Consider the following 18,133-nt stretch of genomic DNA (forward strand, 5'->3'; position numbering starts at 1 on the left):
GATCAGCTCTTGCGGTCTCCCCACTCCCTAGCCTTGTAGCTGCTAGGGTCAGCAGATTGGAGGATGGAATAGGACCCAAGGCTAGGGGTGTTGGTTGAGGCTACCGTGTGCTCCAAGCTGAAGTCCTGGTTCTCGGGGATGCAGGGATCAAGGCACACATCAGTACAGCCCCTTCTCCCAGGGCAGCGACCCCACCACCACAAACAAGCCCTAATCAGCTGTCAGCAGTAACCGAGCAGAGCTTGGCTGGCGCTAAAGAAGGCACATGGGAAAGGCGGGAGTGAGGAGCGGGCACGTGGTCCAGGCTTCTCAGCCCCGTGCATGCCCCCCCACCCCCCCTCCCGTGAGGAGGGGTTTGGGAGGCAGCAGCGAGCAAAGCGTGGGGCGAGCGCGCACAGCCGGAGCTGTCCCTGGGACTTAGTGCTGAAGTAGGCTCCCGGCTAACCAGGCGCCTGGTGCAGTGGCCAGAGAAGACCATGGCGTTCATGGTGAAGTCCATGGTGGGTGGCCAGCTGAAGAACCTCACCGGAAGCCTGGGGGGCTGTGAGGACAAAGGGGATGGAGACAAGTCTGCAGCCGAAGCACAGGGCATGAGCCGAGAAGAGTACGAGGAGTATCAGAAGCAACTGGTGGAGGAGAAGTAAGTGGAATTCCTTCTTGGCTCCTGTGACCCACACACAAATACACTAACGCTGCTCTGCCCACCCCTGGGTCAGAGCTTCCCTTTACATCACCTAAACGTGGTGAGCGGGCGGGAGGGGCACTCGGCTACTTTCACAACCATCCCGTTTCTTCAAAACCCGGACCCTGTTCCATCTTCATCCTCTGGTCCAGGGGGAGTTGGGGGGGAGGGTGATGAGTGCCTGGGGGGGGGAGTGCACGTGCATCTCTGATGAAATAGGTAATCCCTTAATCCGATCTGGTCTTAACTGCCTGTTTCCAACTGGGGCTCCTCTGAGCCTGAGACTGTAAGAAAAGTGCTTTTTATCAGCAGGGCACAAGAGTCATGGGCACAGATCCAGGATGGGGCTATTCATAGATACTGAGCCTACTGTGTGCAGTAGTTCTAGGGCAGAGCAGAGATAGAGAGCTAGGGTCTGAGTTTTGGGGTGAGGTTGCTTGGTCCGGAACCTCATTTTGCTTACTAGCTGAGTAACTTTAGGAAAGTCCCTTAACATTTCTGTGGCTCCTTTTCTCTTCTGGAAGATGGGAGTGGTAATCACAACCCGTGCTTTATGTATCCGTGAGAGCTGATGACGTCACACATGTTAACCCTTTAGTGCGTCACCTGGCACAAGGCAGGTCTTCATGAAATGTTGGCTATTGTCATTTTGTTTAATCTTGGTTGCCTTGTGAATTGCAAAGTTTCATCCCCAGGTTACAGAAGAGGAAGCTAAGTGATTTACTGAAGGACACACTACAAGTGGCAGTGCTGGAGCCATGGGCCACATCCAGAGTGCCCACACATGCTTTCACTGCCTGCTCCACACAGCTTGCTGAGAAGGAACGGCAGACCCCAGGCAGCCATTGCAAAGGACGTTTATTAGGATCATCTGAGACAGAGAGAGTCAGGATCCCACCCAGTCAACTCTGTTCATTGGCAGGAGTGGAGAATATCAAGGAAGGACACTGTGACAAGCTGGTAGCAAAAGTTAAGACAGTCAGTCTGAGATGACTGGGCATAGGTCAGCTGGGGACTGGAGAATCCACGCAGCCTCCTCCCAGGTCTTCCAGACCATCTTAGCCCTTCCTTTGCTGACTTCCCAAAACTTCTCTCAACCTCTGAGGGGACTTCACAGCTGGTGTCCTTTTCCCATGCAGAATGGAGCGAGATGCACAGTTCACACAGAGGAAGGCGGAACGGGCCACACTGCGGAGTCACTTCAGAGACAAATACCGTCTGCCCAAGGTATCCAGGGCCTAAATTATGAGGTACTACTGGGACTCTGAGCACTAGGAGCTGGACTTCCCTCAGGGCCCCTCAGCTCTCAGCCCTGCAGACCCACAAGGTGCTTGATTACATTTTCCTTTTCTTATCCACTCACTCATTCATTCAACTCATTCATTCATTCACCTCCTCTCGGAGCTGAGACAGACCCTGGGCCTTTGGAAGCTTACAGGTTTGTGTTTATAGAGTCAGTCCTTGTTTCCTTCACTCCCTCCTCTCCCACCTGGGTCAAGCCTGGCTCATGAAGGCACAGAGGAGTAAGAAAGAAGACCTTATAAGGGGTGAGCCGTTGTGGGGCTGTTGAATGCGTGTGGAGAGCTGGCAGGAGGAGAGAACACAGCTCTGCCTCCTGTGCACCAGGCATTTACCTTCCTGTCCTCAGCGGACCCTCAACAAAGCTGCTAGATAGTTCTCACTGCGTGTGTGAAAAAGGAAACAACTTAGGGAGACTAAGGGACTAAGGTCTTACAGCCAGTGGGTGAGAACTCAAGCCCGTGGCTGTTGGGCCTCTACCTATTCCAGCCCTCAGGCTACTTTCCTGGATATGGGGGTCTACCTACAAAGAATAAGGTACCCCCTTAGCCTGTCTTTGTCTCAGAAGCCCCTGCCCCATTCTTCCCAAGATGCTGCAACACTAGATTAGCATACAAATGCGCCACTCCTACATGGGACAAGCCACTTCCAAGAATATCACTTTTGTGTGTCCAGAGCTGTGCTAGACTCCAAGGAGTAGGATGCCATAGCCTTGGCCTTGACTTCAGAGATCAAATATGTTGTATCACATTTACTCATCCAGCAAGTGTTTACTGAGCCCTTGGCTGCCATTGATTTCCCACAAGTCTCTCACAGGCAAACCTGGTTCAGAAAATTTGTATTATTGAACATCCGTATTATTGAAAATCTGGGTAGCAATGGGGTCATGGTTCAAATGCTTACACTAAACGTGGAAGAGACATTATTCTGCTGGGAGGGAATTCGGAGTCTAGCAAAAAAGGCAAGACTTGGGTACAGCAGTGTGGGATGTAGGAGAAGACCCTCCCCCAAGGCCTAGGGGAGTGTGGTGGCTCTCAGCAGGTGCCAAAGGAGTCCAGATATTGGAATGAGTGACACAGGTCTGAATCTAGCTTACTACTTCCCTTCCTCGTTGTAAGATCTTAGGCAAATTGTTTAAAATCTGTCTCCTTTTTTAAAAATTTTAATTTCTGAAGTAGACCTAACAGGTTCCATCCTGCTGAGGATGACCTTGAACTCCTGACCCTTCCACTTGCACTCAGTGCTGAGGTCACAGCTGTGACCACTTCTCATTTTTCCCCTAGTTTTTGCTTGTTGTTTGCTTGTTTTGAGACAGGTCTCATTATGTATCGCTGGCTGGCCTGGAACTTGAGGTGCTAGGTCAGACTAGCTTTGAACTCATAGAGATCCACTGGCCTCTGCCTCCCTAGTGTTGGGAGTAAAGGCATTGATCCCCACTGCTGACTTTTCCTAGTTTTATTTTGGTCTTTTTGTTTGATCATTTGGTTATTTTTTTTTAAGGAATTACTTATTTATTTATTTATTTATTTATTATGTATACAATATTCTGTCTATGTGTATGCCTGCAGGCCAGGAGAGGGCACCAGACGTCATTACAGATGGTTGTGAGCCACCATGTGGTTGCTGGGAATTGAACTCAGGACCTTTGGAAGAGCAGGCAATGCTCTTAACCTCTGAGCCATCTCTCCAGCCCTCATTTGTTTTGTTTTTGAGACAGGGTTTCTTTGTGTAGCTTTGTAGCTCTGTAGACTAAGCTGGCCTCAAACTCAGAGATCTGCCTGCCTCTGCCTTCTGGGATTAAAGGTGTATGCCACCATGGCTGGCATTTTTCTAGATATTTTTTAGTCACAAAAAGAAAAAGCATTCTTGGTGCTAGACTATGACCACCTGTTGCTCTTGCAGAAGACTGTAGTTTAGTTCTCAGTGTGCACATCAAAAGTTCACAACTGCCTGTAACTCCAGCTCCAGGGGTTTGATACCCTCTTCAGGCCTCCATGAGCACCCCCCCCCCCATGTGCACATACACTTCAACATAATAAAATAAATCTAAAAAATTTTAAAAGCACCTAGGTTCCTGTCAACCATAGACTAGGTATTAATAACTGGTACCCATCACTGGTTTCATTGTGCCATTCAGTGGAGTTAGCCACAGTCAACACGTGACTCAGCCTACCATAACAGAGTGACATTTTCTTTTTGATTAGTCTCTCTGCTAGTCCTTCAGTATCCCAGGTGACTAAGGCCATGTAAAAGCTGCAAGGTTAGGAAGTGCAAAGTCTCCGTGTCTACCCACGGAAGGCTTGACTCAGGTGTGGGGACAGACGCTGACCTCACTGGAATCCAGGGCCCCAGAACCAAGCCTGCTAGGTCCTCCTAGACCTCCACCCTTGTCTCATCTCTCTTCCCTGCAGAATGAGACAGATGAAAGCCAGATCCAGCTGGCAGGAGGAGACGTGGAACTCCCTCGGGAGCTAGCCAAGATGATCGAAGAGGACACGGAGGAAGAAGAAGATAAGGCCTCTGTGCTGGGACAGCTGGCCAGCCTCCCTGGCTTAGACCTCAGCTCACTTAAGGACAAGGCCCAGACTACACTAGGGGACCTCAAGCAATCAGCTGAGAAGTGCCACATCATGTGACCACTTCCCCTGGGGTTACCTCTGGGATGGCCAGAGGGCTGGTCCCATGTGAGGGCTAGGAGAGTGTCTCAGCTTCCAGATACCTCCACTCCATCTTGGGCTCCCCCCCCCCCATCCCAGCCTAGCCCCAGAGCCTTCTCGTCCATGTCCAGCCTGGGCTCTGACTCACCCTCTTTATTGCCAGCAAAGTTCTCATTCTTCATTTTCTCCCTCTTCAGCCTGGAAAGGTTGCCAAGTTGATAGGATTAGCCCAACCCTCTCTGGGTACAGTCCCCTGTTCTTTCACACAAGAGCACTCACAGAAGGATACAGAAGCCCTGGCTCATTTGCCACAGATGCATCCTGGCACACATAGACACATACCCCTTGGGTTGCCAGTCCCTGCAGATACCAGCACTTGGATAGTCAGAGGGACTCTGGGCACACAGGAAGCCTGTTTCTATCCCCACCTTTATCATCCTAGAAGCTGCTCCTTTCGGGTTTTGTCTCGCCATCTGTAAAGTGGGGATGGACTGAGTGATTTCTAAAATTCTCTCCTGATTGGCATCCCTGACCGCTCAGAACAGAGCTCACATCCCTTCTTGGGCAGGGCAGCAGCTGCAGCCACAGCATCACACAGCTGCCACTGTGGGTTCTGGGAGCGGAGCAAGGCTGTGTGAGGGGCGGGGTGCCAAGGATGGAGCTGGCACTGAACAGTAGCGCCAACAGCTCCAGACCGACTCTGGGCCCAGGGCCCAGCCAGAATTTGTTCTGTTCCTGTAGAATTCTCTAGATTCCATAGTTGGAATTTCCTCTTCTCGCTGAGTGGAAAATAAAAATTCCAAATGGCATGACTCTTCCCACGTCCTGCTGACTTGGAGTTCGCAGGCCTCACGCCTGCCCTTGGAGGGGCATCCTCTATCGCTTCACCCCAGCTTCAGAGGGCTCTTGGAGAGGAACGAGAAAAGGAGGCTTCTGTGGGACTGTTTAGTGTCAGCCTCGACAAGAGGCCCTCTCAGGGCCACATGTGGGGGTGGGGGCTTCACTGAGGGAGCAGACGCACTGTGGGCCTGACGAAGTAAGTCTGAGCACCAAGAGTTAGAGGAGGGCGTGGCAGCCAGCTGGATGGAGAGGTGCATGGGAAGGTGGGACATCTGTCCTGTTGTGTCCCCTCACCTAAGAGATGGAGAATGAAACCCAAAGAGAGGGTCACCATGCTCCAGCCTGGCTCTGCTGTGTGTCCCCAAGTAGGTTCTTTACTTCTCTGAGCCTGTGTTGCTCCTAGGAAATGAAGAGTTCTCTCCCCCCAAAATAATATGTGTTTCAAAGAGTAGCCATTTGTTTTCTTTTATTATTGGTAGTGCTGGGGACCCAGGGCCTCATACACTGCATACTAAGGCAAGTATTCTACAACTGAGCTACACCCACTCCCTTAAGAATAAGAATGCCCTCTATCAGTCCTAGTAATACTTTTTGTTTTGAGACAGGGTTTCTCTGTGTATCTTTGGCTGTCCTGGAACTCACTCTGTAGACCAGGCTGGCCTTGAACTCAGAGATCTGCTTGTCTCTACCTCCTGAGTATTGGGGTTAAAGGCATGCACCACCACACCCAGCTGTGGTAACACTCTTTAAAATAACAGGTGGAGGCACCACCAGCACTGAAAGCCACTGGCAAAGGCAGCATTAGGCCCTGGCAGCTGGTGGGGAGGTGCCCTGAGGCTGGAAGCTGGTGCTCTCAAAGAGTTTTGTGTTTAGGTAGTGAATTATTGTTTCTCTCTCTCTTTGTTGGTCATTGGTTGGTATTAATGTTATTTTGCTCTATTTGAGACAGTCTCATGTAGCTCAGGCCGGCCTCAAACTTCTACATAGGCACGGATGATCTTGGACCTCTGATCATCTTGCCACCACTTCCTGAGTGCCTTGATTATAGGAACAGGTCAACACACCCAGTTTAGGCTGTGCTTGGAATCTAACCAAGGACTTTATGCATGTTAGGCAAGCACTTTTACCAACTGGGCCGCATCGCCTCACTTTCTGTGTTTGGTAGTTTTTAAATTTTAACTTTATTGTTTTGTATGTATGAATGTTTGCATGTATGTATGTGTACCATGGGTGTGCCTGGTGACCAAGGAGGCCAGAAGCCAAGGAGGCCAGAAGAGGGCATCAGATACTCCTGGAGCTGGAGCAGCTACAGATGGCTTTGAGTTGCCATGGGGTAGGTGCTGGGAATTGAATGTGTGTCTGGAAGGGCAACCAGTGCTCTTAACCACTGAGCATCTCTCCAGCCCCTTTGTATCTGAGAGGGGATCACTATTTAGCCCAGACCAGTCTGGAACTTTGCTCTCCTGATCTAGCCTCCCAAGTGCTAGGATTACATTAGTAGCAACACCATGTATGACTTTAGTGAAGAATCAAGAGAAAAATGTTTTTCTTCCATGAAGACTCCAAATGTCATCACACTCTCTGGTGGCTGGCAGGCGGGGTAGGGGATTGGTGTTCTGGAAGTTCCAAATAGCTGCCCCAGTGGGTTATCCCAAGGGCTTGCCAGGCAGAAGGAAAGTGCTACAGGCACCTGGGACCTCCTGGCCTCTGCGCTGAAGGGCTAGCCTGTGGGGAAGCCATCACTATTACAGGCAGGAATTAAACAGTTGGTTTTCAAGGGCAAAGTTCCTGTAAAATAAGAACAAGGAAGAGTAGGTAATGCTGAGGTGGAAGAGCTGAGAGAAAGGGAGGAAAAATCAAGGGGGTGAGGACAGAAGGGATCTACATCCTGATAATAAGAGAGGGGAACAGCCTAGGGAGGCACCTGAGTCTCTCAGATGCCCCTGGTCCACCCCGGGGGAAGGGCTTAGCAGCCACTGGACAAAACCCTCTTCTGACCTTCCCAGAGGAGCCCCAAGCTGGGGGTGGGGAGAGCATGGGCTGCCTCAGCAGCAGCAACAGCAGGGTTCACGTCAGCCCTCCACCCTCAGGGGCCTTCTGCCTAATGGGATTGGACAGCCCCTTCCCCCTCAGTGCTTTGCTGGCTGAGAAAGAGGCCAGCACGGCAGGTCAGGTGGTAGGGGTGCTTGGGGACACTCACTGAACCCTGTCAAAGCAGGGCTGTTTGGTGCCTGAGGTCAGGAAGTGGGAGGGGACTCTGCCTCTCACTGACTCCCTGCTCATGTCCCAGGAACTCCATGAGACCCTGACCTGGTGTTGTGTCCCCAGAATGGAGCAGAGGAGGTTCTAGGGCAGAGGAACCAGCCTGAAGCTCAGGCAAAGATGGCTAAGGTGGGCAGGCTGAGCCCCACCCCCATCTCTGTCAGCTGTGCTACTGAAGTTTTCTGTCCTTCCACATAGTCATTCTTGGCTCCATGCCCTCCACAGGAGAGGCTAACCTAGCCAAGCTGGAACTGTCTTCAGCACAGGCCCTGGATGGAACTGCACAAGCTCCTCTTCTCCCATTCTGTTTCCACTCTTTTTTTGAGACAGGGTTTCTCTGTGTAGCTTTGGAGCCTGTCCTAGAACTCACTCTGTAGCCCAGACTGGCCTTGAACTCACAGAGATCTGCCTGCCTCTGCCTCCCAAGTGTACGCCACCACTGCCTGGATCCACTCTTATTTTATATAGTCACATGCTCCAGGACTGGCCCACCCATCTGATAGGAAGTGAAGACCACAAAGGAAGCCATTTGCCTCCAACATTTCCTTTGCAACAAAGCCTAACCACCTCCTCCCCAAACAGGCCATGATGCCTCAAGCCTTCTCTTTCCCTCCCATCTCTCTGCTCTTTCTCGCTTCCTCTTTTCTTCTTTCCCTTGCAGGACACAGGAAATATCCAGAGTTGATGAAAAAAAGAATCTTTCTGGGCCCAATTTTTCTTACTCCCTAACTCCTACCCTGAGCTACTGTAGATTTCTTAAGGAAAATGAGAACTCCCCCAAATGGGGAGGGATTCTGCGGGAAGTATATCCCAGGACACCTCCTAGCCCACTGCATACACATCAAGGTCTCTGCCTCCACAACACACAGGATTCCGGAGAAATTAGTGACACCTCTGGACCCTACAGTCCACGTCTCCTACCTCCCATGCACCCAGGCAGTTCAGGCCCAGTTCCCAGCGGGAAGAGGAGTGCAGAAATAACAAGTGGCTTTCTAAGGCCAGCTGTTTCCCAAGGCTGGGGTGGGGAGGGTGGCCAGGCTTTGGAATGTGCAGGATCTCCCTTTCTCCCAACCACCAGATGGTCCCTCCTCAGACACTGGAAGCCCTAGGCAGGCACTAGGGACATCTGGGGCATAGTCACTTGTCCAGCTGAGCTCCTGACAGTGCCTATTGACCCAATTGACGCTCAGCTCAGCACTGGGAGGTGGGAGCTTCTGTCCTCTATCCCAGAGCTGAGGTTGCTACACGGCTGTGGAGCCTACAGTCCTGCCTCTAACCCTGTGACTGCCAGGCATTGCTATTCCCAGAGCTTGTGGGAGGGGTGGGGAGGTCACTGGCCTGGGTTCAGGGGTGTGTAGCAGTGCTGCCCTCACTCAGCAGGACCATGAATGTAGGTCTACATGTGAGCTAGGACACAGTTTTGTTTGTGTCTCTGTGTTTGGTATTTCAAGTGATAGCTTGGTAGTGTGAATTACTATGGGGAAAAGTGGCCATTGATGTGCTGCACCCCTCCTGGCTCAGCCGTGTCCCTCTTAGAGAAGCCTGGTACAGCAACTTGGCCTCTCAGGCTAGAGTCCTTCCAGATCACAAGCAGGAACTAAGGCTGTATATCCTTTCCTATAAAAGGGGGAGGTGTGTGCTGCAGGCAGAGCCCAGACACCTGCGTCCTTTGGTCTATTCCAGAGGCTTAGCTGCTCCTCCAGGGGCTGGCCCTTGGGAAAATGTGAGGTCCAGGCCCAGGTGCCGTCCCTGCGTCACTCTGGTATTGGGTGAGATGGGAGGACAAGGGACGGAGCTCCAGGATGGACATCTCTGAAAGCCTGGGAGGTAGGAAGTGGCGGCAGTTCTCCACCTCTCAGGTGGAAAATATTTGGAAAGCAGATCTTGAGCTTCCTTTGGCCTGTGCCACTAGAAAGGCTCTCCGGAGCCCCCTCCCCTCTTGCTCCAGCTCCTAGTCACCTGCTTCACAGGTAGCTTGGCAACAGGACCTTCCTGGAGGACATCAGTTCTACACTTGGGAGAAGCCCTTCCCAGAGCCTCAGACTCCCATGCCCCTCCTGTACTGGGTGTCCCATGCAGTCCTCTCCTCAAACATCCTGCTCTCAGGCAGCTGCCCAGTGCTGCTATGACAATAAACAAGTCTAAAGCCACGATGCCCCTCTGCCTCGCCCTTTTGTGAGCTTCCCCCACCCTTTGTTATTCTGCCTCCCTCCCAGCCAGTCTTCTCCATTCATCCCTACCTTCCTCTCCCTAATTTTTCTTACTGAAACTTTTTATCTGCTCCATTCCCAGAGAAAATTTGAAGTTTGCTTTCTCCCTTCATTTGAAAATAATATTTTATTGTACTCATGCTGTGTAACAGGCCCATAAACACTGCCTCATCACCAACAGACTAACCGTGCAGGCCAAGCATCGGGCCAAGGACCAGAACCATGACTTCAGCAGCTCCCACTGCCCCATAGGACACTGTTGCACACTGCCCCACAATGGCTAGGACAAAGGCTACAGAAATTTCATTCTTTCTGACTTGACCTCTCCTGTATCAGACCCACAGACCCCTCGTAGTAGGCCCGAGACTGTTGGAAATTACCCAGTCTAGGGATCTTTGAGGGACTAAGAATGAGATGAAGAAACTCTAAAAGTTGCCCTTTTCCTAAAACCCAGCTTACTGTTCAGTCACTGGCCCAGTGTGAGAAGAATGAGAAGCCTGGGCCATGGAGGGTGCACTGTGGGATGGTGTAGAGAGAAGGCTTCCAGAGGGCTTGCCTCCTGCTACGAAGAAGCTGAGGTATGTACAGCAAGGGCCTGGCTGGGCTCCAGGCCTGTCCCCCCCTGCCCCGCCCCTCTCCAACACACACTAGGTAGTGGGCAGCAATGGTGCCAATCAGTGGGGCTCCTGGGTCCCCAGAGAGGAAGACAGATGTGCACCTGCTGCTTCCCTCTCCCCAGCTTTCCTAGGTGATGAGCAGGGACACTTCACCTATTTTTTCTTTTTCTTTCCTTTTTTCTTTTTTTGGTTTTTTGAGACAGGGTTTCTCTGTAGTTTTGGAGCCTGTCCTGGAATTAGCTCTTGTAGACCAGGCTGGCCTCGAACTCACAGCGATCTGCCTGTCTCTGCCTCCTGAGTGCTAGGATTAAAGGCGTGCGCCACCACGTCCCGGCTTCACCTATTTTTTCAAAGCAAGAAGAGATGTATAAGTACAGAAAATAATTTAATAGAGAAACAACGAACTGCATTCTTTACATACACCCAGCCTCTGGCAAGGAGGATGCTCTACTTTGCCCTATGGAGACAGTTAAGGGCAGGATGATTAGAAATCACCAACATTCTGACTTTAGAAATAACCCCTGCTCCCCCCATACAAATAAACTCTCACTGCTTGTGATTTGGGGTTATTTGATGCAGAACAGCTCCCCTGTTCCTTATTCAAAATCAACCTCAACACAAAAATTTGAAACAAGATGATTGGGGGGGGCAATAAAAAGAAACCCTCCAATAATTCCAGGTATGTAAATTCATCTCCAGCTCACATAAGCTATAAACTGTGGAGGTATCCATGGCTTAACAAGACAAGAGAAGACCCTGGCCCAGTCAACCCCCCGCTCTAGCACAGGGCCCACTATACGGCTAAGGTGGCATGTTCCCCCTGAGGATCCCCTCCTCTATGCCAAGGCAGGGATAGTCCTGGAATTCTCACATGTACCCCACCTCTACAAAGGACATGACTTTCATGCATGAAGGATTGTCTTAAAGTACTGAAAAGGATGGCAGGCGTGTGCTCCCGGAAAGACTGGAGAGTTCTGCAGGGCTGATTGCATTCTGTAGGGCAGGTAGTCCCTGAGGGGTACTGGAGGGTCCTATTCCAGTGCAAGAAGGGAGCAGGGCTAGAAAAAAGGTTCCCAGGAAGGGTTGGCCCAGGTACAGCAGCTGCCTGGTAGCAGGGAAAGAAGAGAGGTGCCCTCAAGAGACATGATGTCCTCTTTGCAGAGCAGAATACAGTGTGATGATATCCTGAGGCCAACATCCCCTAATAACAATGTCATATTAAGGTAATCCTCAGTACACCTGGCCACCAGATCCCCAGGGGTGGAGAGTACTCAGATGAACACTGGGAACTAGGATGAGGGCATCTTGGAGGTGTTCATCCAGGGAGGCCTCAGGTGCACGGGTGTGAACCTGGGCTGGTAAACAGCTTCTCTCAGGCTTGTGTCCCATCCACTAGTTCTTCTGGTGTCATTGTAGTGTGCAAGCTGAGGGAGGGGAAAGGGAAACGTCAGGCTTGGGTCTGTGGCAAGGGAGGCAGGACCCTGTTATGGGCTGTCAGACCCCAGGGCACGACTCACAGCTACGGACAGACTCCGACAGTCCCTCTTTGTCCAGAGTCGCTGCGTCCCAGTGAGATTCCCTTATCTGTGGGACGTAAAGCATGGCAGGGGTAAGGCAAACAGCTAGACTCAGAAGCCACAGTGCACACACAACCACAGCCCACTGCCCAGTGTGGCTCATCCATGCCCACCTTGATCTGCTCTTTCAGGTATTCAGCTCGAGCCATGAGGTTCTGAACCTGCCAAGAGAAGGCACGCCCAGAAGTGAGCAGGCTTCAAATCAAGTACTTCTTCACCCTTGGTGCTCTCTGGAGTCCTCTGCCTTGTCTCTGATCCTCTACTTTGCTCCCTCCTTCAGGAAACCTGCCCTGCTGCAGGAGCCCAACAAACTTTTGGTTTACCCAGGCACCAAAGTCCTGGGTCACTGACTTCACTATTCTGAGGCCTGCACTCTGGTCTTGAAACACCCGAGAGCAGGGGAATTCCATATGTAGTCTAAAGAGGTCTCACAGACACAGCTGGGTAAAAGGAGAGGAAGACACTCTACTCCCACACCCACTGAGTACCTCAGTGTGAAGGAGTTCCCGCCTTCGGCCCTGGGCTTCTGCTGTAAAGAGAGCAAAGATGGTGAGGACAGGGCAGCCAGAGGCAGGGGCAGAAGCGGGCTGTGGCCTTACCTGCCAACAGCAGTAGCAGCTCCCCGAGGCTGTGCTGGTACAGGTCAAGGGCATCCTGCTCCTTGCCAGCTTCCTCCTACAGACAGAGGGACATCACATTATTCCATGTTGTGCCCTTGGTTTCCTTCCAACCCACCTGTGCCCCTCCCAAGGAAACAAACCTTGGCCATGGCAGCTGAGGCCACTTCCAGGGCAGCAAGGAGGCGAGGCTTGTCACGGGCCATCTCTGATGTGAGAGGAAAGGCTCACAGTGAAGGGAGCAGCCTGTTGTTTTCTCCACAGAAAGCCTACCTCAGTCTCCCTGTCAAGATGGAGTGGGGCTGCCAGGACTCGTGCATGGTCCAAGAACTGAAGCCTACCTCGCAGCAGGCCTTGGACAGATGTGCCCTGCCTTTGCAGGGCCTGGTTGGAGGAGGAGACGATGGCTTTGAGCTCCTCTGCCCGGGACACATACTGCCCCACCTGTAGGAGAATAAGGGGCTGAGGGCTGTCCCCTTAGCCAGCATCCACCTCCACATTTGCCTCTGGTCCTCAGTGACTGCCTCACACTAACCAGGTCAGACATCAAACACGCTAGCCTGATCTAATCCTTCCCCAGCCCTATCCTGTGACAGAGGAGGTTCCAAATCTGAGCGCCATCTGTCAGAGATTTGTGATCTTTGGGTCCTCTTCTTCCATGTCCATCCATTTCCTCCTGGGGAGATCACCCTACCTTGGCCTTAATGGCCTCCTTCCGCTGGGAATCCACTTCGTCTGTGGAAGGTGAAGGGTTCACATGAGGATTCTGCCTGGAAATCCCCGCCCACAGTCAGCCCTCTGCAATCCTCAGATACCAGCTCCAGGTTTATCGTCTGCATTGTCTCCCCTAAGGTCCTGAATGGGGAGCCTGACCCCACTCCTGCCCCTTCTGCACCCAGGTCATAGGAACGGTCTGGGCCTCACAGTGCAGGGCAGGTACAAAGAAGTCCAGAGCCTTGCAGTAGAGTGACAGCGCTGTGGCAGCGTCCCCCTCCTGGTCCTTCTTCACAGCCTCCACCACAAGGGCTGTCTAGAGGAGGGGAGAATCAGCGGTCAGACCTAACTTCCCAATGCCACACCTACCAGCACCAGTCAGAATCCCACCTGCCTTGTGGCTACCAGCTCAGCTTCTATGGGACAGTTCACCACCACAGTAGGTAAATGAGACCCAGCCCACCTCATCCCCATTGGTCTGCTTACTGCCCGCGCCAGGCTCTCCCCACTGGGCATGTGCTCCAGGTCCACCCAGGGGTGGGCAAAGAAGTCCTTGAAGGAGATCCGACGGCTGGGATCCCGTTCTAGAAGTCGCTGCAGCAGGTCACGGCAGTCTAGGGAGAGTTGGGGCCGAAGGGGGAGCTGCAGAGGAATATGGCAGGGACATATGACACTGAGTCCAAAGCCTGAGGCTTCTTAGGAACTCCCGTAAGGGGTACATATTTGGAGGTGGGCTATCTAAGACTTGAGGAGAACACGCAGGTGGTGACGAGCAGGAAGAGAGCCACACATCCTTTACCAGGCTCCTATCAAATGGGAATTTGCCACCAGCCCAGTTCTATGAGAAGACTGGACCTGGCTCCATCATGGCCTTTGCCCCATTGGTTGCCTGCTGCGGCTGACCTGGATCCTCAGGAATGGACCAGATCCAAGGCTTCCACTGTAGAGCATGTCCCACCACCATGAAAGGCCTGGAGCCTAGACTGCAGTCTGCACCAGAGGAATAAAAACCTAGGGCCTTGAATCCCTCAATCCCCAGCGGATGCCACGACCCTGCAAGACGCACCTCAATAACCCGATTGCTGCGAATCTTTTCTTCTAGCTCTGAGAACGATCTGGAAGCAAAAGGAGGTTGTCCAAAGAGGGCTTCTGTGGAAAAAGGCAGAGGTGAGGCTGGAAGAAAACAGGGTTAAGTTTTGCCTCGCTCATCCCTGGGAAGGGAACCAAAATCCCTTGGAGTAGAGCTCTGGGGTCTCCAGTTTTCATCAGAACCCAGAGAAGCCTTGCCCAAGTTCAGAGTAAGCAGGGTGGAGAGCAAGGGAACAAAGGTCTCACCATACAGGATGACCCCCACAGACCAGAGGTCCACACGAGCATCATACTGCCGCTGACACACCATCTCAGGAGCCATGTAGAGTGGGGAGCCACGCAGCACATGCTTCTCATCTCGTGGGGACATGTGCTGTGCAAAGCCAAAGTCTGCAGGCAAGAGGCCAGGCACAGTGCTCAAATCCCAGCTGCTACTGTAACTCTAATCAGAGCTCCTCCCCACCCTAGACTCACCGGGACTGCTCCTGTCTCCTCCCCTGTGCTATGATCCACAGCACTCAACCTAAGTCACTCTGGGGTGGAAACCCTCCTCGCGGCACATAGCCTTTTAAGCACCATCTTCCTAAGAAGCCCATCTCAAAACACCATGCGCACTGAAAGTCCTCCTGCCCCTCCTCCCAGGACTAAGCATGTTCTCTGGCCTCCAAACTCAAGTCCATTCTTTTTCAAATTGTATCAGAGGCCACGACCACCCTTCCAGGGCCATATTCTCCTCAGTGTCCAGACTGAGCCCTAATCCTTTTTTTTTTTAATATTTATTTATTTATTATGTATACAATATTCTGTCAGTGTATATGCCCGCAGGCCAGAAGAGGGCACAGATCTCATTACAGATGGTTGTGAGCCACCATGTGGTTGCTGGGAATTGAACTCAGGACCTTTGGAAGAGCAGGCAATGCTCCTAACCTCTGAGCCATCTCTCCAGCCCCTGAGCCCTAATCCTAATGACAGATTAAGTTGGGTCCCTACTCACAGACTGATCCTGGATGCTGGTCACACACTGGCATTATTGCCAGACTGAGCTCCATTTCTGACCCAGAGTGATCCCTAACTCCATCCACAGCACTGCAGGACTTAAGTGTGTGCTGCAGCCTGAGAACAGGCGCTACCTTTTAGTGACAGGCTCAAACCTGACCTACCACCAATGACTGAAGACAGGGACCCCAGGGGACAAGGATGCTGAGGAAGCCCAACAAGGAGCTCACGGTTCACCCACTCTACACCATCACCCTGCTGTTCCTGACTCAGACCTGCCAGTTTCAGATGGGGCTTCTCCAAAGAGCTCAGCAGAATGTTCTGGGGCTTCAGATCCAGATGAGAGATGTTTCGTTCATGCAGGAACTTCAGGGCACTAGCTGGGGAGCGGGCCCCATGAAAATTAGTCAGAGTCTAGTTCCCACCTGCCTCTCCCTGCCCCAGGCTTCCATTTACCCTCTTCCTGAGGCATTACAGTGGCTTTGTCCTGGCTAGACTGCAGGATACAAGGAAGCACCAGACTCCTGTCACTTTTTAAAGGCATGCACCGCCATCACCTGGAACTCCTGCCACTACTAAACACTTCCCCAAAGGCCTGCTCTTTGTACCCTTCATAAGACACCGCCCTCCCCGCTTCTAGGAGCCTCCTGAAAAGCCCAAGTCCTTTTGCATTCTTCCTCACTAAAGCACTTGGGTTCCACCTACTGGACCCTGGAAGAGTCTACAAGGTTCTTACATCATGTTCTACATGTGGAAGAACTCCCCACATACGGTAGGACACAGACATGGGAGACTGCGAAGCACTGGGGTGGGGGGAAGAGAACACAGGGCAGGCCGTTGGCTTTTACCCAGCTGTTGCATGAAAACACGAGCCACCTTCTCAGGTAGGATCCTGCGGGTGTGGATGAAGCGAGAGAGGTCACCCCCTGCACAGAACTCCATGATGAGGTAGATATTGTCATTGTCCCACTGTGGTTGGAAGTAAAGAGGCAGCTATAGGCAGTGTCCCTCCTCTAGCCTCCTTAGGAGGGAGCCCCGCCCCAGGCTCGCACCTGGAAGTCTTTCAGCTGCACAATATGGGGGTGCCGGATGCCCTTGAGGATCTCAATCTCAGTCAGGAGGTTTTCCACAGATGCCTTGTTGAGACTTTTCTTGGCCACGCATTTTATGGCTACCACCTCCCGAGTATCCTTCTGTAGGACAGGAAATTTGAGGTCTCTGTCTTGGGGGAACCTGCCCCATGGGCTAGAGAGGGCTCGGGGTCCCTCTGCAACCTTCCCCCTACCTGGGTCTATCCACTCTCCACTGGCCTCCAAGTTTCCCAGCTTCCCCTTCCCAAATCAATGAGGCACCCAGATTCTGGAATCCTGGCTTCCCAACCCAGCAAGTGTTCTCCAAATCCCTGTTTCTAACCTTCTGGAGCAGCCAAAAAAAAAAAAAAAAAAAAAAAAAAAAAAAAAAGTCAAGGTTGTTAGAACTGGCCACTCTGCTTTCTAACTGGTCCTGCCTCCCGGGAGTCTGGTCTCAGACTCCTCCCAGCCCCTAAGGCGACTTCCGTGCAGAGCCGGTTCCTCAGCCACTGACACCGAGGTTCCCTTACGTCTTCGCCCACCCTTCCAGAGCAAACCGGCGTGTGTTTGTTTTTAAACCTAAGAGGGGCGGCCAGTTCCAGCCTCTTCCACTCGCCAGGCGTCAGGCGTCCGCCTCTCTCCTGCTCCGGCAGGCCGATCACCCAGCAGCACTTGGTCGGGGCTGGCGGGCACAGGAGCCAGGTAGGTGCCCGGCGCCGGGACACCTCGGGCACAGCCCGCCCACACCCACCTTGGCGTAGGCCTTGTACACGGTGGCGTACGTGCCACTGCCCAGGCGCTCGGTAAAGATGAAACCGTCCAGCCGAGGAAGACCCCAGCAGGGCCCAGCCATACCGCGCCCGCCGCCAGGTGCTTCCTGGTTCGGGGCGCAGGTTCCGGCCAGAGGCGAAGTCGGGGGCGCTCGAGGGGCGGCGGGGCGGGACTCCGCACAGCCCCAGCGCAGCCCGCCGGAAGCGCAGCTCGACGCCTCCCCTCCGAAGCTCCGCCCAGCCTGCCGCGGGCTGGGTGACACCTTCTGCCACGGACTGCCAGGCCGGTTTTTAGACACTGGGGCTTAGTGGGCGAAGCGGAAGTGGGTCGAGTACTGAGGACACTATCACGTGGAAAAGCCTCTCTCAGCACACAGCATCCTAGAGACCACCCGCGTTGGGGGCGGGAGGAAGACCCTGGCCGTCTGCCCTCCACGACCAGAAGCAGTGGGACGAGATCCCTGGGCCGCCGTGGGTGAAGGAGGACCCCAGCAAGTTCTCTGATCCACTACAAGCGCTCTGGCACGCACACAACACACACAATAGAATATTAAAAACTGGTTTTTATATACGCATCCTCCTGAATATTAACCTTCATCAGGTGATGAAAGGAGACAGAGACCCACATTGGAGCACCCGACTGAAATCTCAAGGTCCAAATCAGGAGCAGAAGGAGAGAGCACGAGAAAGGAACTCAGGACCGCGAGGGGTGCACCCACACACTGAGACAATG

General features: G+C 52.7%; 2 protein-coding genes across 6 annotated transcripts; one reads left to right on the forward strand and one right to left on the reverse strand.

The window, feature by feature from the left end:
- The first annotated feature begins 370 nt into the window (after nucleotides 1-370).
- Nucleotides 371-5,441, forward strand: Cplx3 (complexin 3). Its single transcript, XM_041647472.1, has 3 exons — nucleotides 371-640; nucleotides 1,822-1,909; nucleotides 4,393-5,441. The coding sequence occupies exons 1-3, from the start codon at nucleotides 477-479 to the stop codon at nucleotides 4,615-4,617; spliced, it is 477 nt and encodes a 158-aa protein (XP_041503406.1). The 5' UTR covers nucleotides 371-476; the 3' UTR covers nucleotides 4,618-5,441.
- A 4,650-nt stretch (nucleotides 5,442-10,091) lies between these two features.
- Ulk3 (unc-51 like kinase 3) lies at nucleotides 10,092-17,655 on the reverse strand. 5 transcript variants are annotated; one of them, XM_041647454.1, is made up of 16 exons: nucleotides 17,382-17,655; nucleotides 16,613-16,753; nucleotides 16,409-16,529; nucleotides 15,836-15,940; nucleotides 14,811-14,954; nucleotides 14,542-14,624; nucleotides 13,962-14,117; nucleotides 13,686-13,791; nucleotides 13,456-13,496; nucleotides 13,103-13,205; nucleotides 12,905-12,969; nucleotides 12,744-12,819; nucleotides 12,633-12,670; nucleotides 12,258-12,305; nucleotides 12,085-12,151; nucleotides 10,092-11,991 (listed from the first exon to the last, which is right to left on the reverse strand). In XM_041647454.1, exons 1-16 carry the CDS (start codon nucleotides 17,481-17,483, stop codon nucleotides 11,975-11,977), a joined length of 1,413 nt encoding a protein of 470 aa, XP_041503388.1. In that variant the 5' UTR covers nucleotides 17,484-17,655; the 3' UTR covers nucleotides 10,092-11,974. The 5 variants fall into 5 exon arrangements, with proteins under 5 accessions (XP_041503388.1, XP_041503387.1, XP_041503391.1 ...); XM_041647453.1 differs by having other exon boundaries at nucleotides 12,633-12,673; XM_041647457.1 differs by having other exon boundaries at nucleotides 12,633-12,673; nucleotides 16,409-16,452; nucleotides 17,210-17,655.
- Between the last annotated feature and the right edge of the window lie 478 nt (nucleotides 17,656-18,133).

This window comes from Microtus oregoni, unplaced genomic scaffold (genome assembly GCF_018167655.1).
Source record: "Microtus oregoni isolate MIOR12 unplaced genomic scaffold, Mior012 000179F_ref0000403, whole genome shotgun sequence".
NCBI lineage: Eukaryota > Metazoa > Chordata > Mammalia > Rodentia > Cricetidae > Microtus > Microtus oregoni.

Coding starts and splice junctions, on each gene's coding strand:
- Cplx3 (XM_041647472.1), top strand. CDS start 477: ATGGCGTTCATGGTGAAGTCCATGGTGGGTGGCCAGCTGAAGAACCTC. Junction 641..1,821: donor AAGCAACTGGTGGAGGAGAA/GTAAGTGGAATT, acceptor TTTCCCATGCAG/AATGGAGCGAGATGCACAGT. Junction 1,910..4,392: donor ACAAATACCGTCTGCCCAAG/GTATCCAGGGCC, acceptor TCTTCCCTGCAG/AATGAGACAGATGAAAGCCA.
- Ulk3 (XM_041647453.1), bottom strand. CDS start 17,483: ATGGCTGGGCCCTGCTGGGGTCTTCCTCGGCTGGACGGTTTCATCTTT. Junction 14,955..15,835: donor GCCCCATCTGAAACTGGCAG/GTCTGAGTCAGG, acceptor TCTTGCCTGCAG/ACTTTGGCTTTGCACAGCAC. Junction 12,820..12,904: donor CCTCAGCTGCCATGGCCAAG/GTTTGTTTCCTT, acceptor CTCTGTCTGTAG/GAGGAAGCTGGCAAGGAGCA.